Raw genomic sequence first — 22,035 nt, 5'->3', positions numbered from 1 at the left:
CCAGAAACCAACCCAGATAGCACCTTGATCTTGGACATCTAACCTCCAGAACTGTGAGAAAATAAATATCTACTCTTTGATTCTTCCATTCTGTGGTGTATTGTTATGACAGCCCGAGCTGACTAGAACACTTAGGCGTCACCTCCTCCATGTATTCTTCTTGACACACCCTCCGCTCTTCTTGACATTACATACCAGTTGTTCCCAGAGTCCTTTGTGTGTCCTACCCTTCCAGCACTTATCCAACAGGGCTAGGACACCTGTTGCAATGCCCTTCTGTCCCAGGTAAGAACTCCTCATCATCTCTTCTTCTCCAGCACCCAGCACAGGGCCAAGAATAGTGACATCAATATTGTTCATTCTCTGGTACTTTGTCTTTGCCTTGAGTCTTGTCTATTAACTTGACTATAAACTCTTTGAAGGCAGAGACTGCTCCTGACTCATTCTTTTTCATCAGCTGAGCCCTGATGTCAGAGCTTTTCCTATAATAGCCCCTCACTGAGTACTGGTTGAATTGGGACAAATCAATATAATCAACTGGATCTTTACAGATGAGGAAACGGGGAGATGTAGTAATCATCACAAAGTGACCTGGCCATGTTGCAGCCCACTCAGGGTCAGGTGAAATGCAGCTGTCATTCATCAGGACTTAATCACAGTCTACCTACCAGATAGGATAGAATCTTGTAAGTTCATGTAGGCACACACTTAGGAAAAGATGATCAAATTCTGTTTTCTGTCACACCAAGAGTATTAGCTTTCTTGGAATGCCATGACAAAGTATCACAAACTGGGTGGCTTAAGCAACAAATTTATTTTCTCATAGTTCTGGAGGCTAAAAATCTGAGATCAGGTATCAGCTATGTTGGCCTCTCTCCTTGGCTTGTAGATGGCCATCTTCTCTCTGTGCCTTCACCTGATCTTCCCACCGAATGTGTCTGGGTCCAACTTGTCTTTTTTTATAAGAACACCACTCAGATTGGCTTAGGGCCATCCCTAATGACCTCATTTTAACTTAATTATTTCCATAAAGACCCTATCACCAAAATACAGTCAAATTCTGAGGTTTTGGAGGTCAGGATTTCAACATATGACTGTCAAAGATCACAGACCATAACCTGCTCTCATGTGATTCAATCAGGAGCATTTCAAATACAGTAAGTCCCTGACTTATGAACATTCGAGTTGTGAACTTTCACAGATACGAACGGACCTCGCATTACAAACTTACAAACGAGTCCAATTACGAACGTTCTCCTGGAACAGAACTCATTCATAAGTTGGGAACTTACTGTACAGTAATACCTTGGTTTGCAAGCATAATTAGTTCCAGAAACACGTTACTCATATTGTAAGACATTGCTGGTTTAACATGTTAAAATGTATTAGAAATGTTTGCTCATCTTGTGGAACACTTGCAAACCACGTTACTTTCAATCCAAGGTTTTACTGTATACTTTGTTTGCTCACACTGGACACTGAAACCAATAGAATGGCTGTTCCTCCACTCCCAACAGCTGACATTTTGATAGCTCCTCTATTCATCTCAAGATCTTAGAGGTCTTTCCTGATATCTTGTTTTTTAAATTTAAGCATTTCCTATTATAGTTTTTAATTTGTATTTATTGTTACAGAAGTCATATGTGTTTGAGGTATAAACTGAAAGTCTTCCTTCACCTTCTCCAACTGGCATCCCAACCAATCACCCTCTCTCATTGCCCTCCCTAGAGGTGACCCATTAACAGCTTGGTATAGGTACTTCCAGATCATGTAAAAATGTATTGACAATATACCTTGCTTGGAAAATATGCCTATAATATGTGTTGTGCATTGCAGATATATATAGGCCTTTTCGAGGATTAGATTCTCAGTTCACAGAAAGGTGATCCTACCACACAGAGTTTGTTACTTGCTTTTTCCACTTCATAATATGTTTTGAAGACTTCCTCCCATATTTTCTATTGTTTCCTTCTAAGCAACATAGTGTTCTATAACAGAGGTCAGCAAACTATGGCCTGAAGGCCAAATTTAGCCTGCTGTCTATTTTTGTAAAAGAAAAGTCTAATTGGAACACAGCTTTTGCCCTGTAATGGTAGGGCTGAGTAGTTGCAACAAAGACTTACAGCCTAAAATATTTACCATATGGCCCTTTGTGAAAAAAAAAAAAAGAAAAAGTTTGCCGACTCTTCTCCTATAGTATAACTATATGATAATTTATTATTATAATAAGTATATGATAACTACTTCCTTTTGAAAAATAGATTGTTCCCCATTTTTTCTCTTATAAATAAATACTACAATGAACATCCTTATACACATATTTTTGTATGTGTGCGAATATTTCTGCATAGATTTCCAAAAAGTGGAATTTCTCAACTATGTCTTTGCCTTTTTACTGGGGCTTTTGCAACTAGATATTCCAAATATGTGTAGGCTTTACTTATGCTTAGAGGCTATAGTACAATCTTAGGGCTATCATTCCTTCCAGTTTTTGTTTGACTTGTTAGAGAACTTGTATTTATAAGCTACAGGAAGAAACACATTCAATTGGGTGAAAATAGAAGCTGCAGGGTGTTGTAAAAGGAAAGAATCCAGATTTGTGTCAAAAACATCTAGCAAAAGAATCCAGCTATGATTATAGGCAAGTTACTTAATTTTCCTATGCTTCATTTTCTGCATTTGTAAAATTGTCATGAGGTTGAAAGCTAATATATGCTAAATGTCTGGTAGAGTGTGCATTCAATTCATCACAGCTAATATTACATCACTTCCACTAATATGAAGAAAGAGATGGAGAAAGGAAGAGAAGAAGGAAGTTAACTTGCATTTAATTTGTACTATGTGCTAGGTGCTCTATAATTGTCCATTTATTCCTTTGAAGCAGGTTTTATTCACTTTTTACCCTGCGCATCTTACTGCCTTTGCACCTTTCCACAGAGGCCATAAAGAAACATGACAAGGTAATCACTAAATGCCATGGGACCATAGAGGACGGACAACTGTCTGTCCAGGATAATCAAAGAAGGCCATACAGAAGAGACAACATTTGAGATGGTCTTAAAGGCTGAATCGGAGTTTGAGAGGCATAGACACACAATCATTTTATTATTTATAACAAAAGAGGCTTTGATTGTCAGTTCTTGGAAACTTTTAGCCAACTCTAAATGTTTTTGTTTAGTTAACTTTCTCTTTTTAGAAAATTAAAGCTGTATTTCACCTGTTTCACATTATTTTTTACCTAAATATGGTTAAGCCATTCATAGCCTAAAATCCAGAACTTGGGCAGATAGATTTGCAATACTCCAGAGAGGGAAGTATATGAAAATATTTCTTGAAGGGTATTGGGTTAGGGCAGGGGTCTGCAAACTTTTGAGATGGAAGAGCTAATCCTGTCCCTCACAACAATTTAAAAATTATTCGAGAGCCATAAATATATTATTACAAATAAGGAAAATTTAAAAATCCTTTAAAATTTTTATAAGTGAAACTGTGATAGTTTTATTTTCATTTTCAATTTTACTTCAGAGCCACATGTACGCACCCAAAGAGCTGCAGCTTGCCGACCCCTGGGCTAGGGTTAAGGAAGTATAATTGTTAAGTGCCTAATAAGTCCTATTAACTTTATTTCAGTTTTCCTTTACTACTCTGATTGAGACTTCACTAAAACCATGGGAGGTAGTTTTATTATGTCTGTTCTTCAAATGAGAAAAATGAACTTCAGGAGGTGTCTAGTATGTGTCCAAAGTCACACAGCTAGTAAATGACGGAGTTGGACATAACAGGAGTCTCCCTGACTTTCGAACTGTGTACCCTCTGACATTCCACAGTGCCTTGAGGATGAGGGCCTTTCTGAGGATTAGAGCCTCAGCTTAGCACTATGGCTGACACCTCATATTTCAACCCTATGTTTTAGCAGCGGAGCCCTTTCCTGAAATAATACTGACAGCAACAGCATTTTGTATTTAGTACTTAAATCTATGCTGAGTACTATTATGAGTCCTTTACGTTTTAGCTCCTAATTCTATGAGGGCAGTGGTATTAACTGCTTTTTACAAATGACTAAACTGAGGCACAGAGAGATTAAATGATTTGCCCACGGCCACACAACCATATGCAGCAGAGATGGGAGATGGGGCCCGACTGTCTGGTTCCTGTGCTAGGATTCCTGATAATTACGCATATTCTCTAACTTATTCAACACATATTGAGGTGTGCCTTCAATCTGAGAGCACTGATCTAGATGCTGAATAGAGCTGTCTGGCTGCTCTGGTTAAAGAGAACCTGAACGCCCAGCTTAACTCACTCAGTCTCCCATTGTTACCCAAAGTGGCCTTAAAGGCCCTTTAAGGAACCCTAGGGCTACCCACAGAACACAGTTTGAGAAACCACTGCTCAGCCTACCAGGTACAGCATCTTGTAGAGGATATTTTATCCTATCTTTGCTTTTCCAGTGCTCTCTCCCAGAAGCTGCCTGCCTTTTCAATTTAGGTATAATATCCTGATCCAGACAGAAGCTCAGAGTGTGTACGACGCAAGGTATTATGGGGGTCAATGTGAGACGGTATATAATGGGGAATGGAGGGAACTACGTTATGATCCCATCTGTGAGCGCCTCTACTATGGAGATGATGAGAAGTACTTCCGGAAACCCTACAACATCCTATCGTACCACTTTGGAGTAAGTCTGAACAGGGGCGATCACGGGTCCCAGTAGGGTCAGGGCAGGAGGGAGTATGCTGCTAGGAGAGACCGATGCCTTGCTTCTGAAGATGGTATTTCCTGTACAGCGTGCTGGTGGCTGTCCCACGCATGCTCAATGCTGCAGGGCACTGAGAAGTAAGGGCAGGGCCAGAGAGACGCATAAGGTAAATGTGACTCATCTGCAAGATTTTGGCTCCATTCCAAAATCAATAAAATAGATTTGGGGCCTTATTCTCTGGGCTGCTAGTCAGAGACCTATTTCCGAGTTGTGGATCTGTTAGGCTATAAGAGCAGCCAGCTCTCTGTATCTGTAGATTCTGCAACTGTATACTCAACCAAACACAAAAGTATTCAAAAAATAAATGTTATGTGGTTGCTGATTTGTATGCTATGTAGTCAGGCCTAAGATGGTTGCATCTGTATGGAACATGTACAGACTTTTTTAGCCTTGTCATTATTCCCTAAACAATACAGTATAAGAACTATTTGCATGCCATTTATTTTGTGTTAGGTATTATAAATAATCTACAAATGATTTAAAGTATATGGGAGAATGTGAATAGGTTATATGCAAATACTATGCCATTATGTAAGGGACTTGAGCAGTTGTGGATTTTGGTATCCATGGGGTGTCCTGGGACCATCCCCCACAGATACCAAGTGATAAGGGACAACTGTATATAACACCTTAAGCAGCTCACTGCCCTTCCCAGGGGCCCAGTTTCCTAAGCTGTGAAGGGGGGTGCAGGACAGGAGGTGGCTGGACAGGATTCTGTGACCTATGCCCTGGATTTGCCAGGAGTAGCTCTCCACTGATCACTTTTGTATCTTGGTTTTCTGCATCGATTTTGTTTGAAGAAAGGGTTCTGCTGTTACAAAGTGCTTGCAAACTGCTGATGACCCCTACGATTCTCTCCACCTCTAAAATTCCATGGTCTCCTGGTCACTCGAGCAGCACATAGCTCATGGTCAGCTCCAGAGCCTGCTCCTGACCATTCATTTCTTCCACCCTCACCTTCCGGATGAGACATCCACACAGCAAACTTCACTGGAGGCTTACTACATAGGTATCAAGTCTTCTACACAAATTCTCCTAATTTAACCCTCATAACAACATAATGGAATAGATGTTACCACTGTCCCATTTAAGATGTTAAAAAACCCCAGAGAATTAGAGGGATAAAGTGTCAGGTCCAAAGCTGTACTGCAGTAGGTGGCAGAAACAGATTAAGCCCAGCACTAAGCCCAGCTTTATGTCATTTAGAAGGGAGATGGATTATACACATTATATCTATACACTAACTATACAGAGAGATGGTAGGATCCCAGGACTCTGAATAATTATCTAGTCACATCCTCCTCCTCTAAATTTCTGAAGAGAAAAATAGTGACAGGGGATCAGGCCACACTTATGAAATCTCTTTTTAAGAAGTTGGCTCCTCCTGTCTCCCTTCCATCACTGCCATCTGACCTATAATAAACCAAGCTGGAAGATGGGGACAATGCCATTTTCCTAACCTCGAGAATGGCCTAGGGCCCATGTGCCAGGCAACACAGTCTAAGCTGTACTGTGGTAACAAAGGATTCTAAAATCTCAGTTCTTTGAAGCAGTGGTACCCTATTTATGCTACTTGCCCATCCTAAGGTGGAAAGGAAACTCCCCTTATCACAGACACTCTGTACCCAAACTAATGGAAGTTCTATCTCAACACATGTTCTTGTGATTGCACAGTGAGCCACTCATGGGCTCTTAACGCTTGCCTCCTCAGCTCAAGTAAGACACAAGACCATGGCTCAGTTCAAGTTGACAGAGAAATGCAACCCTAGCATGTGCCTGGAATGCAATAACCAGACATGTGTGGGCAGCAAGCACTAAAGCATCCCTTTGCCCAGAACTACCATCATCTGCATGCTTTCCTTTGCCTCTTTCCTGCCTGGTCCACACCCAGATGTGGCTCTCTGTATCTGTCTATTGCAGAGCCAAGCAACGTTCTCTACAGGAAGGAAAAGGCAACTGGAAAGAAATCCATGCTCAGAACAATACAGCATTTTATCAGAATCACGTGTGTGTGTGTGTGTGTGTGTGTGTGTGTTTAAATATTTTAGCAGTACTACAAGACACAAGCTAAACACTGCTATATTTTCTGTATCTTAGTGATTATCAATCTGATGCCTGGATTAGCCTTTTAAGAGACTTATTTATAATAATCTGAAACTTTAGCTATTTTACAAAGCAAAGATTTAAATATTAAGTATGAAGTGGAATATAACTAAAAGTGCACAAAGCTAACCTCCATTTGTCTTTTTTTCAGGCCCGGGCAGATACTAGTCTCTCCTCAGAGTTGTATGATGATGCAAACGAACTTCTTACTAACCTAAAAGATGGCAAGTCTGTGTCAGGTGGGGTGACCGTTGGTGTAGGCCCTGCAGGCAGCCCTGTAACAGTGGATGTGGGTTTATCTGAATCACGCGCCTCTTCGATTGCCAAAGAGTTAAGCAAATATAAAAGCAAGGTATTAAACCATAATGCCTGTGTCACACGGTGCTCCATAATCTATACTGAACACGTATACTTTAATTACCTTAAAAAGTACAGTAGTAATTGAACCTTCATTTGCTTGTGTAATTGAAAATGTCTGATTAGTGGTAATCATGTTTGTTTTTATTACACTTTTGCACACAGAATCATCACAAAAGGAATAACATTGAACTATGAGAGTAGAACCCTTTTCACTTCCCTCCATCCTGTTTCATGGTGACCTGGAGCATATAGGGAAATACTTAGACTGGTAATGTCTTAAAGAGAAATGGCCAGGCCCTTTAAACTAGACTTGGAAGAATTCTAACGCAAGCCTTACTTTTCCAAATACATCAGAGGGCTAGCATGCTGAAACAGTCCTTCCTTTATTCATCAAACATTCACTACTAACTGTCTATTATGCTGAGGGGTCAGACCATGCTTCCTTGAGGAAAGAACACCTACCTAAACTGAAATCTACTAGAGACTCGTACGAGTTCTCCAGAGGAAGGGAGGCAGATGTGTTAACGGAAGGGTGTTCTAGGCCTGGGAAACAGTATGCATAAAGGCTGGAGATTAGAGAATGCCTCTCAAATTTCGGATTAAAAGTATTTCAGCTGGCTGAAGCACAGGGTAGGACGGCAAAATAGAGAGTGATAAGGATGGAGAGGTAACCAGAAGCCAGAGAAATCCAATCTATTGAATTCATTAGATTTTACCGAAAAGCCTCAATAATGTTGACACTGCAACTGTGGATTGAGTTGGCGCTCAAAAAAGGATTTTGGAGGATGAAAATACAGTTATAAAAATTAGCTAACTTAACAAAAATAAATCACATCCTGGAGCTTGGCCACAAATTAGCTATTGATCTGAAAATACTGTGGACTTTTCTAAAAGCAGGTGACCCATTCAAAATTTCACTGTCACTTTGGATCAAGATTTATATTACCTGGAAGTAATGCCCGTAGAAGACCCTCGCCTCTGAAACCAATTCAACCTTACTGTAATCCATGTCTTTTTTCTTTTTCTTTCTTTGTTGTTGTTTTTTTTTTACTATTATGTCAGGATCCTCCTTTTCTTTATTATTTAAAGTACAAGATGACCACAAGAATGTTAGCTCCATGAAGGCCGGGGCCTATCCCATGAGCATGGGCACTTTTAGACATTTGTTCAATCAGGTACATAAATAAATAATATTGGCATTTCACTATGTCATCAAAAACAATCCAGGCTGGCCAAGTGGCTCAGTTGGTTAAGAGCTTGCTCAAGAGTGCGAGCTCTGAGCAACAGGGTCACAGGTTTGATTCACGGCCCGAGCTGAGCTGCCGCTGAGCTGCCAACAGGTAGCAGGATGGCTCAGCTTAAAAAAAAAAACAAAACCAGAAAAACATTCCTAAGCGTAATTTTTAATGAATACCTAGTGCTTGTGTAGGAGGTTGCAGTAACGCAATGCTTTCATTAGAGCAGGGAGAGCTGTAGAAGTGAGAATGGACCAGGAGGCAGAATAGAGGTGAGAAGCACAGTGAAACCCATTGTCATAACTAACCCAGGTGAGCATGGATGAGGATTTGCCCTGGAGAGGGGCAGTGGGGACAGAGATGACGTCATGTGAGAAGAAGCCAGGAACACAATGGTGTCTAATGCGTGCTTGAAAAATATACGAATACTCTGTTATATGTATTTATGCTTATATATTTAGATGTAAATATATATGTTTCCCCCCAGATACTAAATGCTGAACTTTTTCATTGTTTTCATATGGTAAAATGTATATTCTCTTTGTTCTTTTCCCTCATTCCATGGTGATGGTTGTTGTTGACAGAAATATCAGTTCATGAGAATTTTCACGAAGGTGCAGACGGCTCATTTTCGGATGAGGAGTGACAATATTATGCTGGATGAAGGAATGCTGCAGTCATTAATGGAGCTTCCGGAGCAGTACAATTACGGCATGTATGCCAAGTTCATCAATGACTATGGCACCCATTACATAACGTCTGGATCAATGGGCGGCATTTTTGAGTATATCCTGGTGCTTGACGCAGAAAAAATGATATCGCACAGTAAGTAGACGCCATATGCACACAGCAGTCAGTGCCTACACCGGAACATGGTTTGCAGTTTTCTGAGCACTGACTATGAGCCATGCATAATCTCATTTCGTCCTCATGATAGCCCTATAAGGCATCATTAGTATCATTCACAGGGAATTGAGGTCCAGGGGGTGAAATGACTTGCTAATAAGCACTACACTAACAGGATTTTAACTCACATTTGTCTGGGTCCCTAAATGTATGTGTTGTTTTATTTCACAATGGTTACCTCCTTAATAAGAACCTGGGAGTTTGCTACATAAAATGTTAAAACCTATTTTAAATGTAGATTCTTGGTTAATGGAACCGCCATGCCAATCAGTTGGTGACGCCAGAAAACGAGTCATCCCAGATTCCCCCTTCCCTTTACCCCTGTAGATCTCTAAAACCCTTCAGTGCTCTCTCCTGAACAGCTCTCCTCCACCCTCTCTTCCACATGCACTTCTACAATGTAGGCCCGGTGCTCATCTTTCACTTATTACTGCTTCAGTTCCCGATCATCTCCAGGGAAAGGCTCACCCATTCTACGCCACACTCAACAAGTGTCACCAGGAGGATCTTTCTATTTCACCAATCTGATGATATCCCGTTCTTGCCTAGTATCCTGAACGGCAAAGAATTAAGTCTAAACTTCTTAGCATGACATCAGCACTCTTCATGGTCTCACTCCAAACTGCTAGAAGGGTGGTTCTCAAAGTGTGGACTCCAACTGGCATCACCTGCGAACCTGTCAGAAATGCAAAGCCGCCGGTTCCCATTGCCAACTTACTGAATCAGAAACTCTGGGATGGGCCCAGCAGTCTGTGTCGTGACAAGCCCTCTAGGTGATTCTGAGGCTCGCCACAGTTTGAGAACCACCGACCTCGTCCATGGATGAGTAGATGGGTGAGAGATCTATCCCTATTTCAAAGCCAAGGTCAAATTCCCAGGTTTAAGAAGTTTTCCTGACTGCCCCAGCCCAGGCTGGCCACTTCTATTCTTCAATGCATTTATAGAAATTCTACATTGTGTAGCCTTTAAAAAAGCAATTTTTCAAATGTTAATTTTTTTTTTCCCCATCTACATTGCAAGATCTTTAAAAGCAAGTATTGTGTCTGATACTATTCTGTTTAACATTCAACACAGGGGTTAGGATGTAGTGAGCATGCAAACAAGACATGCAGTTTGAAAGGGGCATTCATTTAGATTCTTGGCTAGAGCCATTCATTAGTTCAGCCATATATCCATGTATTCATTCTTTCATAATTCACATGTCTATTGAATATCTATTATGTGTTTGTACTAGGGATACAATGGTGAGCCAATCTATATATGGTTCCTACCTTCTTGTAGCATAGTGCTCTTCAAACTGCAGGGTGAAACCAGTAGTAGGTCTTTAAATCAATGTATGGATCACAAACTACATTTTGAACAATAACAACAAAGGACAGAATAGAAAATATTGTAGTAGATTGCAGGCAGTGAAGGTAAGTTATTGCTTCAAGAAACTTTTTCCTGTTAAATAGACATGTGTGTATGTGTACAGGTCATGATACAAAACAAATGTATCAATGTAATCAACAAAATGTATCAACAAAACAAAATGTAACAAAATGGATCAATGTAAAAAAAGAATTTGAAAAACTTAATTCAACTGTGTTTTCTTAGAATCATTTAAAAACGTGAGGAAGGAAAAAGAGCTAATGCTTGTTGAGTACCTACTAGGTTCCAGGTGCTTTTGTGTATATTTGTATTTAATTTTCTTGACAACGCTTGGAGGTTGGTTAATTACTTCACCAAGGTCTGCAGGAAGCTGGCATTAGAGCCCTGGACCCATGGTCTTTCCACCATGTGGACGTGGTAGAGCTTCTCATTTGGGCTCTCATCTTTGGTATTGAATTACTAATTAATTGCCTAGGGTATCTCATAGCCCCTCCTCTTTAAAATATGTGAGGCAGAAATAGGCTTCCAATGTGGTTAATATTCAAAAGGAGCCCACCAACAAATTGTCCCAGGGATAATTACCTCAGCTCTGTTTATAGAAAACCATATGTCGATAATAGCACAATTTGCTATTTGTGAAGGGCTGATTTTCTATAAATCTGAAAAGTTAGTGTTGCTTTTCTATAAATATGGAAATGTGCTAATCATCACCTCATCTGCTGGAGACCGCTAATAAATCAGAATGTCATTTACATATTAACCTACAAAGAACAAAACATCTACCTTCTTTCTCTTTGACGAATAGAATCATGCACACCCTCTCCTCATGTTTGATGTTTGTCTAGTTTGCTGTTTGTCTCTTTCTCATCCTTTCTCTCACTCCTTTTCTTACTAGGTGTCTTTCTCTCTCTCTCCCAACCCACTTTTCTGTCTTTCCTCTTTGTCACTGTCTTTTTCTCTCCGTGTATCTTTAATCTATATGACTCTAATAATATTTGTATTCGATTAAGTGCTTATTTCTAAGAAACACCCCATGTGGCATATACATTCATGTCCTTAAATCACTCGGTTTGGTATGGAAACATTGAAGTGAACGCACTGGCTGGTTTGCTCTGGGGGACACTTTTGTCCTTGGGTTTGCCTTAGATCCTCTCTGGGTAATTCCCAGAGGATGCACAAGGCTGTTTGCTCTAATGTGTCCTTTAGATAAAATGTTTCTACCCCAAAGACAGCATGAAACCATGCATCAAAAATCAAGTGAAGTCTTGGATGTTGGGGAGGTGATGTTAGACTTCAAGGGGATCCTAGACCTTTCTCAAGGGCTGCAGCTGACAGCTTTCTACCTTCTGCAGGAATCAGGATGAATTTGGGCTTGAATTTCTGGATTTAGTGGGGTTTTTTGGTGTTTTTTCCCCCCTCCTTCATCTCTTTGGAGATCCTACTACTTATCTTTGTGTCAAGGTATGGCAAAGAGAATAGTGAATTCACCAGTCTGGTCCAGTCATAGAGGTGATAATTTATCTTGGGCAGGTCAAGTACTTCAGTGACACTGCTCTGTACATGTATGTTCCCTGCCTCCTTTTGCACAGGCTGTGCTGTCAGCATCCAGTGTTCTTCCCTGTCTTGCCAACCTGACAGATTCAACTCATCCTTCTGAACCTTGTATGGGTATCTCCACCTCTGTGAAACCTAACCTGACACCCCTCCACCCCTTATCTCACAATTTTGTTTCTTCATGCATGCATTCATTTAACCATGCTTATTGAATTTGTATCATGTACCAGGTGAACAAAATGAGTGTGGTCCCTGTCATTGCAAAGCTCATGATCTAGTGCAGGAAATGAAATAAACTATCCTCTCTCCCTCTCTCCCTCCCTCTCTTTGTTGTCATCATCCTTGCTCCTTTAACACATTATCACACCAAGCTTATTTTAACCTACAGTCTAGGTATTAGTCATTCTCTCTCTGGGCTACCCTTCCCCCTGATGTGTTCTAATTATTCAGGTCTCAACTAGGATACCACTTTTTCAGAGAGGCCTTTCCTGACCAGGTAGTCAGGCCCCTCTTTGCTATAGCATCCTATTTGAATTCTCAGAAAATCACCTTTTATTCAGTAGTTACCATGTTCATGGACTTATCTGTTTAATGGCAATCCCCTCTTTCTAGAATGCCTGTTCCATGAGAGCAGAAACCTCATCTCTTTTATTCATTGCTATATATTCATCTCCTATAACAGTACCTGGCACATATTAGGGCCTCAAAAATGTTTGTTGAGTGAAGGGATCAATATATAATTGCAAATTGTGATAAGAGCCATGTAGAAAATGAACAGATTGTCGAAATAGAGCATAAGTGCCGGGGTGGGGGGTGGGGTCGGGGGTGGAGGAGACACTTATGTAGCTTAGGATGACCTGAAAAAGTCTCCCTGAGAAGGTGAAATCCAGACTGAGGTGAGGTCCAAAGGATAAGAGATTCCAACTGAGAAAGAAGGTGTCCTGGGCAGAGTGTATAGCCTGAGCTGAAAGGAGAAATGTGTGGCTAAAGCCTTGTGGATAAAGAGAGAATGCCAGGAGCTGAGATTAGAAGAAGCCCAGACAGGCTGTACTAGGGTCTTGCTAGCCATAGTAAGAAGTATGGATGAAACCTGCTGTGAACTGGAAGCCACTGCAGTTATCAGCAGGGCAGAGCTTGGTGCCACGTATGTACCTGCAGATCTTGCTGCTGCTATGTAGAGCAGATCAGAGGGGGCAAGAGTGGACTCAGGGATGTGAGAGAGGGCTCTTGCTGATGTACAGGTAAGGAATTAGCAATGGAGAGGAAAGAATTGATAATTGTGGGATATATTTGCAAGGAGAATCTAGATAATTTACAGGTGGCTTGGGTGTGGATTGTGAGGTGTAAATTACTCCTTTCTCTCAATTATATTTCCACTATACACACATATGCACAAACACGCATGTGCATGCATGCACACAGATCCACACACACATGTTGGGGTAAGAAGAACATGATGAGTTTGCCTGGGGGTGCCAAGCTTTCTGATACAGATGCCCACAGGCATTTGGAAACAGGGCAGAGATTCTAGAGCCAACAAAAGACTCCAGAATATATGCTTTTAAAATGCATACATTATGCCAATTATTGGGTTGTCAGAAAAGTCATGATGTATTTTGTCTACGTTTTTCAAAAGTCACTTATTTATATAAAGAACAAAGATCAATCAATGATATATTGTCCATTTTGTTTGATAACCTTTTGCCATCTTTCAATGAGCTTCATAATTCCTTGTTCATAGAAGGATCTGTCTTTATTTGCGAAAAACTGAACAAGGTGCTGATTTACAGCCTCATCTGAATTGAACGTTATACCACGCAGGGAGTTTTGAAGAGAGCAAAACAAGTGGAAGTCTGACAGCGCAAGGTCAGGCGAGTATGGTGGGAGTGGCAACACATCCCATCCAAGCTCCGATAATTTTTGATGGGTGATCAAACTTGTGTGTGGTCTTGCGTTGTCGCGATGGAATGCAACTCCCTTACAATTAACAAGCCCTGGACGTTTCTGGATGGATGCATTCAAACTGTCCAACTGCCGACAGTACACATTTGAATTGATTGTTTGGTTCCTTGGTAGGAGCTCGAAAAACACGACACCTTTAAAATCCCACCACACTGAGAGCATAACCTTTTACTGATGAATGTCTGCTTTCGATGTCATTTGAGGTGAATCATCACGTCGGGACCAAGACCGTTTGCACACCACATTGTTGTAAACAATCCACTTCTCATCACCAGTTATCAGTCACTTCAAAAAAGGATCGTTTTCCTCATGTTTAGTGAGCATATCACAGATGTTTACACACACCATCAAATGAACTTGAGTTCATGTGGAACCCAAATATCGAGCTTGCTTACATATCCCAGCTTCTTCAGGTGGTCGTGAACATTTGAATGATGGATGTTCAATGTTCCTGCAATCTCTCGTGTCATGTAATGTGGGTTTGACTTGATCAATGCCTTTATTTTGTCATCATCAACCTCAGTGGGACTCCCTGACTGAGGAGCATTGTTGAGTTCAAAATCACCAGCACGGAATTTCGTGAACCATGGTTGGCACTGATGTTCTTGTAGAGCATTGTCACCGTAAACTTCATGCAACTTTTCACAAGCTTGACACACATTCTTCCCTTTATGGAAGTAAAACAGTAAAATATGGCAAAAATGCACAATTTGGTCTTCCGTCTTCAACTTGTTGTAAAATCTCCAAAACTCAACCAAATCGCTCAATTTTTTTAGATTGTAGCTAGAACTGTCAGCTGTCAAATGACATAGCAATAACATAGATGCGAATGACTCTAGTACTTCCAAAAATGAACTAGTGCCATCTGTCGCAAACATGCATCATGACTTTTCTGACAACCCAATATAATTACATACTCGTCTCTTCTACTAGACAATGAACTTTTATGTACAAGTTCTATGCCTCTTCTCCCTGGAGTATTTTTGTACTTAGTACATGGGCTGGGCCCATAGTGGGTACATTGTGAAAGCTTGTTGAGCTTATCTGAAGCTGTCCTACTTCTTACTAATTCTCCATCATTTTTACTGTTTTCTCCTCCTCCACTTGATCCTTAAATGTGGGTATGGCCCTAGGAAGTGTTCTCAGCACTCATTTCCTGCTATGTCATTGTCCTTGCTTTTTCCACTCCTCAAACTCTCCCCTTCATCTGAACCCCACCCATGATTCCAAATGCCTGAGGGCATCTCTACTAGGAAGCTGGCACCTCCCGGCAGTCTCCTCATGTCCTTCTCACCCCACCCCAAGCTGTGCTCCTCTTGCTGAGTTCTTTCTTTGTCAGAGACACCACCAACCTCCCAGTTTACTGGAATAGAGAGGTGGAAAAATAATTGACTGTCAACTATGTGCTAAGCTCTATACTAAGTGCTTCACATCAGCCTTCTCAGTTAATCTTTTAAAAATTTTTTTGACAAATATAACTGTAAGATACTGGTATTTAAAGTGTATAACACAATGATTTGATATATGTATATATTGTGAAAGGATTCCCCTTATTGAGTAAATTAACACATCACTTCACATATACATATTTACCTTCTTTTTTTGGTGAGAACATTAAAGTTCTATTCTCTTAGCAAAGTTCAATTATACAATATTGTATTATTAACTATAGTTACTATTTTATACATTAGATCCTTGGACATTACTCATTTTATAGCTGAAAGTTTGTCCTGTTTTACCAATCTCTCCCTATTTCAACCCTGCCCTACCCCCCCACTCCCACCCCGGCTCCTGGCAACCACTTTTCTACTCTCTGTTTTTGAGTTTGATTCTTTTTTTTATTTTTTATGATTCCACATATAAGTGACATCATGCACTATTTATCTTTCTCTGTCTTATTTCACTTAGCATAATGCCCTCCAGTTTCATCCATGTTGTCACAAATGACAGGATTTCCTTATTTTTAAAAATAAGGAAATAAAAGCTGAATAATATTTCACTGTATACCTATGCTGTATTTTCTTTATCCATTCCTCTATCAATTTAGGTTGTTACCATACGTTAGCTCTTGTGAATAATGCTGCTAAGAACATGAGAGTACATGTATCTATTTGAGATAATGGTTTTGTTTTCTTTGGATAAATACCCGGAAGTGGAATTGCTGGATCATATGATAGTTTTCCATTTTAAATTTTTCGAGGAACCTCCACACTGTGATCCATAGTGACTGTACCAGTTTATATGCCCACCAGTACACAAGGCTTCCCTTTTCTCCACATCTTCAGCAACATTTGTGGTCACTTATCTTTTTGATGATAGCCATTCTAACAGGTATGAAGTGATATCTCACTGTGGTTTTAATTTGCATTTCCCTGATGATTAGTAACGTTGAGTATATTTTCATGTACCTGTTGCCCACTTGTATATATTCTTACCTAATCTTCCTATGATTTGGTGAGAGGTTTCCTTACTTCTGTAGATGAAGGAACCAAGATGAGAAGCCCTATCAGTACGTGAAAAACACATGAGATAGTCTGAGTTACGGTCCTGGCTTCTTTCCTTTTTATCCCAGCTGCCTTTGTCAGGACTCACAACCTGGGAATAATTTTGGCTTCTTCCTTCTCTTTCCCCACACATCTCATTAGTCATCTCCTCAGTATCTATAATCTGTCCCTTTCTCTCCATTCCCACAACTACTGTTCACTTTGCTGTGCCACGTTCTCTGCAGGTTTCCTCCAGCCAAGCAGACATGCAAAATGAGAAAAGTATCAGGGGTTAGATAGATAGTCTATAAATATCTTTGGGACAAAGATGGTAGCGGTCTGCTCCAAACCCCTGACCCCCCCCCCAAACACACACACTTTCTTTTTGCTAATGTAGATAGGTCCTGACACATTTGTTTCAGCTTCTGTGCCCTTCATCTCTCAAAATGCAACAAAAAATAGTTTCCTGTCAGTTAGAGAATCTAAGTAAACCTGATAGGATGCCTCTATCAGGGATGCTGTAATGGAAACCATGCCTGAAATAGAATGTAAACTAAATAGACTCAGCATTCTACAGGTTTATCATCCTATGGTTTTTGGAAATATTAAACGGCTCTGCAAAAAGACCTTACAGAAAATAGCTTCTATTGATGCTTTGCTTGTGAAGAAAATCAGTAGCGTTCAGTGGCCCCATTAAAGCCAGCAGAGAGTGTGATAGTGAAAAGTACTCCTTTTAACTGAGATATCTTCACTTTTCATATAGGCTCTGCCATTTAAAAGCTAATGCTTCATATCTCCAAGTCTAAGTTTTCCCATAACTAACGTATGGGTAATAAATTATTTCAAAAGGCTATTATGAGTGTTAACCAAGATGATATTTTAAAAAAGTACTGTGCTAAGTAAAACACTAAACAGTAGTTACAATTATGGATCACAGTTTTGTAGGTGGGGTCAGTAGGTAATAGAGTCATCTGACCAGGGTTTGTGGAATGAATAAATATGATGGTGATGTGGTAGCAAGGCATCAAAACTTTGTAGTCAGGCACATCTGGGTGGGAATCTTGGTTCCATTTAGTAGCTGCATGATCTTGATCATGACCTTGACCTTTCTCTGAACCTTAGCTTCTTTAAGACTCAACAGGAATGATAACAAGGGTTTGTTTGAGGATTATTCCAACTACATCTTGCATCAGTGTTTAAATTGATATTTTTCTCCCCTTTAATGCAGGATAAGAGTATAACAATAGTGGTTGAAGACATGGGTGCTGTCACTTACTAGCTATGTGATTACGGGCAGGTTATTTAATCATTTTAAGTGTCAATTGCCTCACCTGTTAAGCTGGAGGTATTAATGACATTTACCTTGCAGAGTAGTCGTAAGAAGAAAGTGAACTTATCCACAGAAAACATTTAGTGCAGTGCTCAGACTCTAATAAGCACTCAATAAATATCAATTGCTGAAAAAGGTTCTGAATCAGGTTGCCTGGATTCGAATCTTATCTCCATTTATCAGCCGTGGGAGCCTCAGGTAAATTAGTTAACCTCTCCATACCTCCGTTTCCTGTTCTTCTAAATGAGACGACGACAACAGTACATACTTCACAGGCTTGCTGCGAATATGAAATGAATCAATCAATGTGAGCATGTGGCCCTATGCTTGGCATACAAGAGTTCAAAAATGTTAACTCTTATTGCTGTGCTCTATGTTGGTGTTACGATTACCATGTGTTTATTACTCCCAGCTTTCCAGTTATTGACGCTGTACTGTTAACAGTCTCCTAATCTCTAGAGTGGGGATAATAAGATGACCTAGCTCATAGGGCTCTGTAATTGGTCAGCTCTGAAACATTGTTCAAATGGAAGGGAAATCATTATCATTATGTCCAGCCTGCCGTGGCCAATGCTTCTGCTGTAGACTTGGAGCATCAGCAATCATGCCTCCTCCCCAGCCTGCCCATTTTTTGGATCAAGGCCATTCATTTCTGTCTCTAGAGCTTCATCCAGTTTTGGAAGCACTGCTCTTCCCATTTATCAAGGGTCACTTTGAATTCGCATCACTATCTTTCAACGTGTTAACAACTATGCCCAAATCTGTTCCTGCGCTCCATCATTCCACCTCTTGATGGATGCCAGATAACAGTGACCCTGGGAAAGACCCTTCCAGTGAGGGCACAGGATATTCAGTCTGTCATTAATCGTTATCTTCCAGCTAGGGTCCTTAGACCAGCTGGTCTACCACCAAACACACCAGACAGAAAAAGCCACAGGGATACAAAGCCTCACTAAGGTCGATGTTAACTATAGTTTTACATTCTCTTCCTCCTCCTTCCTTCCTTCCTTCCTTCCTTCCTTCTTTCCTTCCTTCCTTCCTTCCTTCCTTCCTTCCTTCCTTCCTTCCTTCCTCCTTTCCTTTCCTTTCCTTTCCTTTCCTTCCCTTTCCTTCCCTCCCTCTCTTCTTCCATTCCTTCTTTCCTTCCTTTAGCTTTTCATGCAACAAACATTTCTTAAACACACACAACATGGTAAGCACTGTCAAGATAACAACATGGTTCCTCTCATTGAGGGTTTATAGAAGGTAATAGGGGTATCTCTTTGTCATAATCGTCTGATTACAGTCAGGGATGATTTATTATGTGGATAGCCAAATTGATTACCACCTAAAATGAATTAACAATTTATTTTTTATTCACTGTACTTAGAGTTAACAGAAATATTTTGTTTTAATAAAATATATTTATATATAATAACTCCTAACATTGGTAAAGTACAACACTTTCACATCTGGTATTCAAGATGACCTTCATAATAGCTTATGAGGGATTGTACTATTTACCCCAATTTTGTAGAGAGATAGCTGAGGTCCAAAGAGCCTAAGTAAATGGCTCAACATGATTCAGTTAGCATTGAATCAAGGTCTTCTGACATAATGTCTGTGTATTGTCCAAGTATTTATCAGCCACACATTGCATCATTCATTCTGATAATATATNACCAGAGGCTTAGGTTCTAGCAGTGGTGGTAAGACAGCCAACATTTACTGGGCATTTTGCTATGTGGAAGACACTAGATTAAACATTTTAAATGCACTATCTCATATAATCCTCAGGAAAGAACTGTGAAGAGGACACTAGAATTCCCAATTAACAAGTGAAGTTCAGCAATATTTAATAACTTGCCCAAGGTCACACTGCTATTAATTGGTAGAGCCAGGGATCAAACCTGAGAACCTATGATCGTAACCAACATACTGTAATGTCTCAGGGATGTTTACCTAGGGTTTTTCCAACAGCAGGCCGCAGCCCTTAAGTAGACTGTAAAAGAAATTTAGTGGTCAGGACAGCATTTAACAAAATGAAACAGAATACAATAGGATGGAAACTATCAGACTGTATCACGTTAAGTATTGAAACATTTTAGCTGGATATATGTGGGCTGGATCACAATGAAAAATGTATCGCTTGTTTTGGGGGCAGTCAAACAAGTTTTAAAAACATTGTCTTAACCCAGTGTGATCCACTGACTAGAGACATGTGTTTAATTACTTTAAATAAAGGAAAAATCATTAATTGCCATAAGGAAGGCATTAGGAAGCATATTAGTTGGGGTTCTAACTAGTCAGTTTCAGGGAACCAATAGGAGATACATAGGATTTACTACAATTCTGAAGTCTGACAAGTCCCAAGATCTGTGGTCAGTAAGCTGGAGCCCCAGGAGAGCTGATGATTTAGTTCCAGCCCTAAGGTTTGCAGGCTTGAGACCCAGGAAGAGTTGATGCATCAGTTTGTGTCCTAAGGAAGGAGAAAAGCCCAAGTACCAGTTTGAAGGCAGTCAGGCAGGAAGAGTCCTCTCTTACTCAGGGGGAGGTCAGCCTTTCTGTTGTTTGGGGCTTCACCTGATTGGATGAGGCCCACCCACACGAGGGAGGGCAACCTGCTTTATTCAGTCTACTGATTTAAATGTGGATCCCAATCCAAAAACACCTTTACAGAGACACTGAGGATAATGTTTGACCATATCTGGACACAATCATGGTGCGGTCCAAACTTATGTATAAAATTACCCATCACAGGAAGGTAGACAAGGGGGAAAGTTAGAGGCAGATGTAATAACTGCCAACACAGGTGTGGGAAGCCTCATGTGATAAAACAGTTTATCCAAATGGAAATGAAAGAATAAGGATTCCCTGAGTCCCACTTCTGTGGCAGGCAGATGCTGTCTTTACCTGCATATCATCTCATTTGAGCCTCTCGGCAGTGCTTGGAGCTGTGGTTTACAGCTGTCCCCACCTCACAAACGGGGCGGACCGGGCACCGAGGGGTAAAATGATGTGTCCAAGGCGACACCACTGGTTAGAGGCAGAGTGATGTTTGAAATGAGGATTTCTAACGAGCAATTCGGTGCTTCTTGTGGTACATCTGGATATTTCATTTCACTTATCCTCTTAAAAAAACCCCAAACAACATTAAGCTGCTTGTGATGGTTTTCAAAGTGGTTAGACCACATTTTAAAAAATAATTAAGGGAGCATTATGCTCGATGTTCATTCCTCGATGCAGTTTGGGGTCAGTTGGACCCATCGATTGGGAATTGTAACTGTGAGAATTGTTAACTGACCAGCTAGTGATTTTCTGCTTTGAAACACGGGTACAGTCACAGAGTCAGAACAAGCATGGTGTGGCCTTCATAGAGGTAGACCTCAGAGACTTGTAGGCCAGACACAGTGCCTAAGCCAGTGATGGCAGCTGGTTTTAACAGCAAGTGCTACTGGGACTGCTGAGTTGAGAATTATGACATCAGATAGGGGGCTCAGCCAGAAAGTGCTGTGATCAACTAGTGATGTCTGTCAGAGGCAGGAGGCTGGGGAATGAAGGCCTCTGGGCTGTGTATTTCCTATTCCTTTACGAAAATGAGACAAAGGCAGCCCAGATGATTAAGCTATGTATGGAGAATAATTGAGGTGGGATAGATGTATAATTTACATCTCTCAAATTTCTCATACTTTCTATCCTATTTATATTCTATTGCCTTTGCTTGCTTATAATCCCCTTTCAGAAGGGTTCCTTTGCTACCCAAAGTAGGGAGAACAAAATATTAATCTCTGAGGAAAGCCCTTCTCAGAATCTAATCTCCATCTATCCATGCATTCATCCACCCACCCATCCATCCACCCATCCGTCCATCCATCCATCCACTCATTCCCATAAATAACCACTGAGAACTCAAGATTTCATGAGACACAGGGATGAAACACACAGATCTCTGCCCTGGAGAAATGTGCAGTGAGTTGAGGGCTAAGAATAATA

At 40.6% G+C, this 22,035-nt stretch overlaps 1 protein-coding gene across 1 annotated transcript in view; it reads left to right on the top strand.

The window, feature by feature from the left end:
* Positions 1-22,035, top strand: part of C8A (complement C8 alpha chain) — a 59,466-nt gene that overhangs the window by 18,204 nt on the left and 19,227 nt on the right. Inside the window, exons 5-7 of the mRNA XM_019633208.1 lie at positions 4,489-4,678; positions 7,014-7,214; positions 9,042-9,282. Coding sequence (XP_019488753.1) covers positions 4,489-4,678; positions 7,014-7,214; positions 9,042-9,282 — 632 coding nt within the window. The remainder of the gene's footprint in view (positions 1-4,488; positions 4,679-7,013; positions 7,215-9,041; positions 9,283-22,035) is intronic.

Source organism: Hipposideros armiger, unplaced genomic scaffold (genome assembly GCF_001890085.2).
Source record: "Hipposideros armiger isolate ML-2016 unplaced genomic scaffold, ASM189008v1 scaffold_1258, whole genome shotgun sequence".
NCBI classification, from domain to species: Eukaryota; Metazoa; Chordata; class Mammalia; order Chiroptera; family Hipposideridae; genus Hipposideros; species Hipposideros armiger.
Note: the sequence above shows the minus strand (reverse complement) of the source record. Positions and strands in the feature narration are given on the sequence as shown.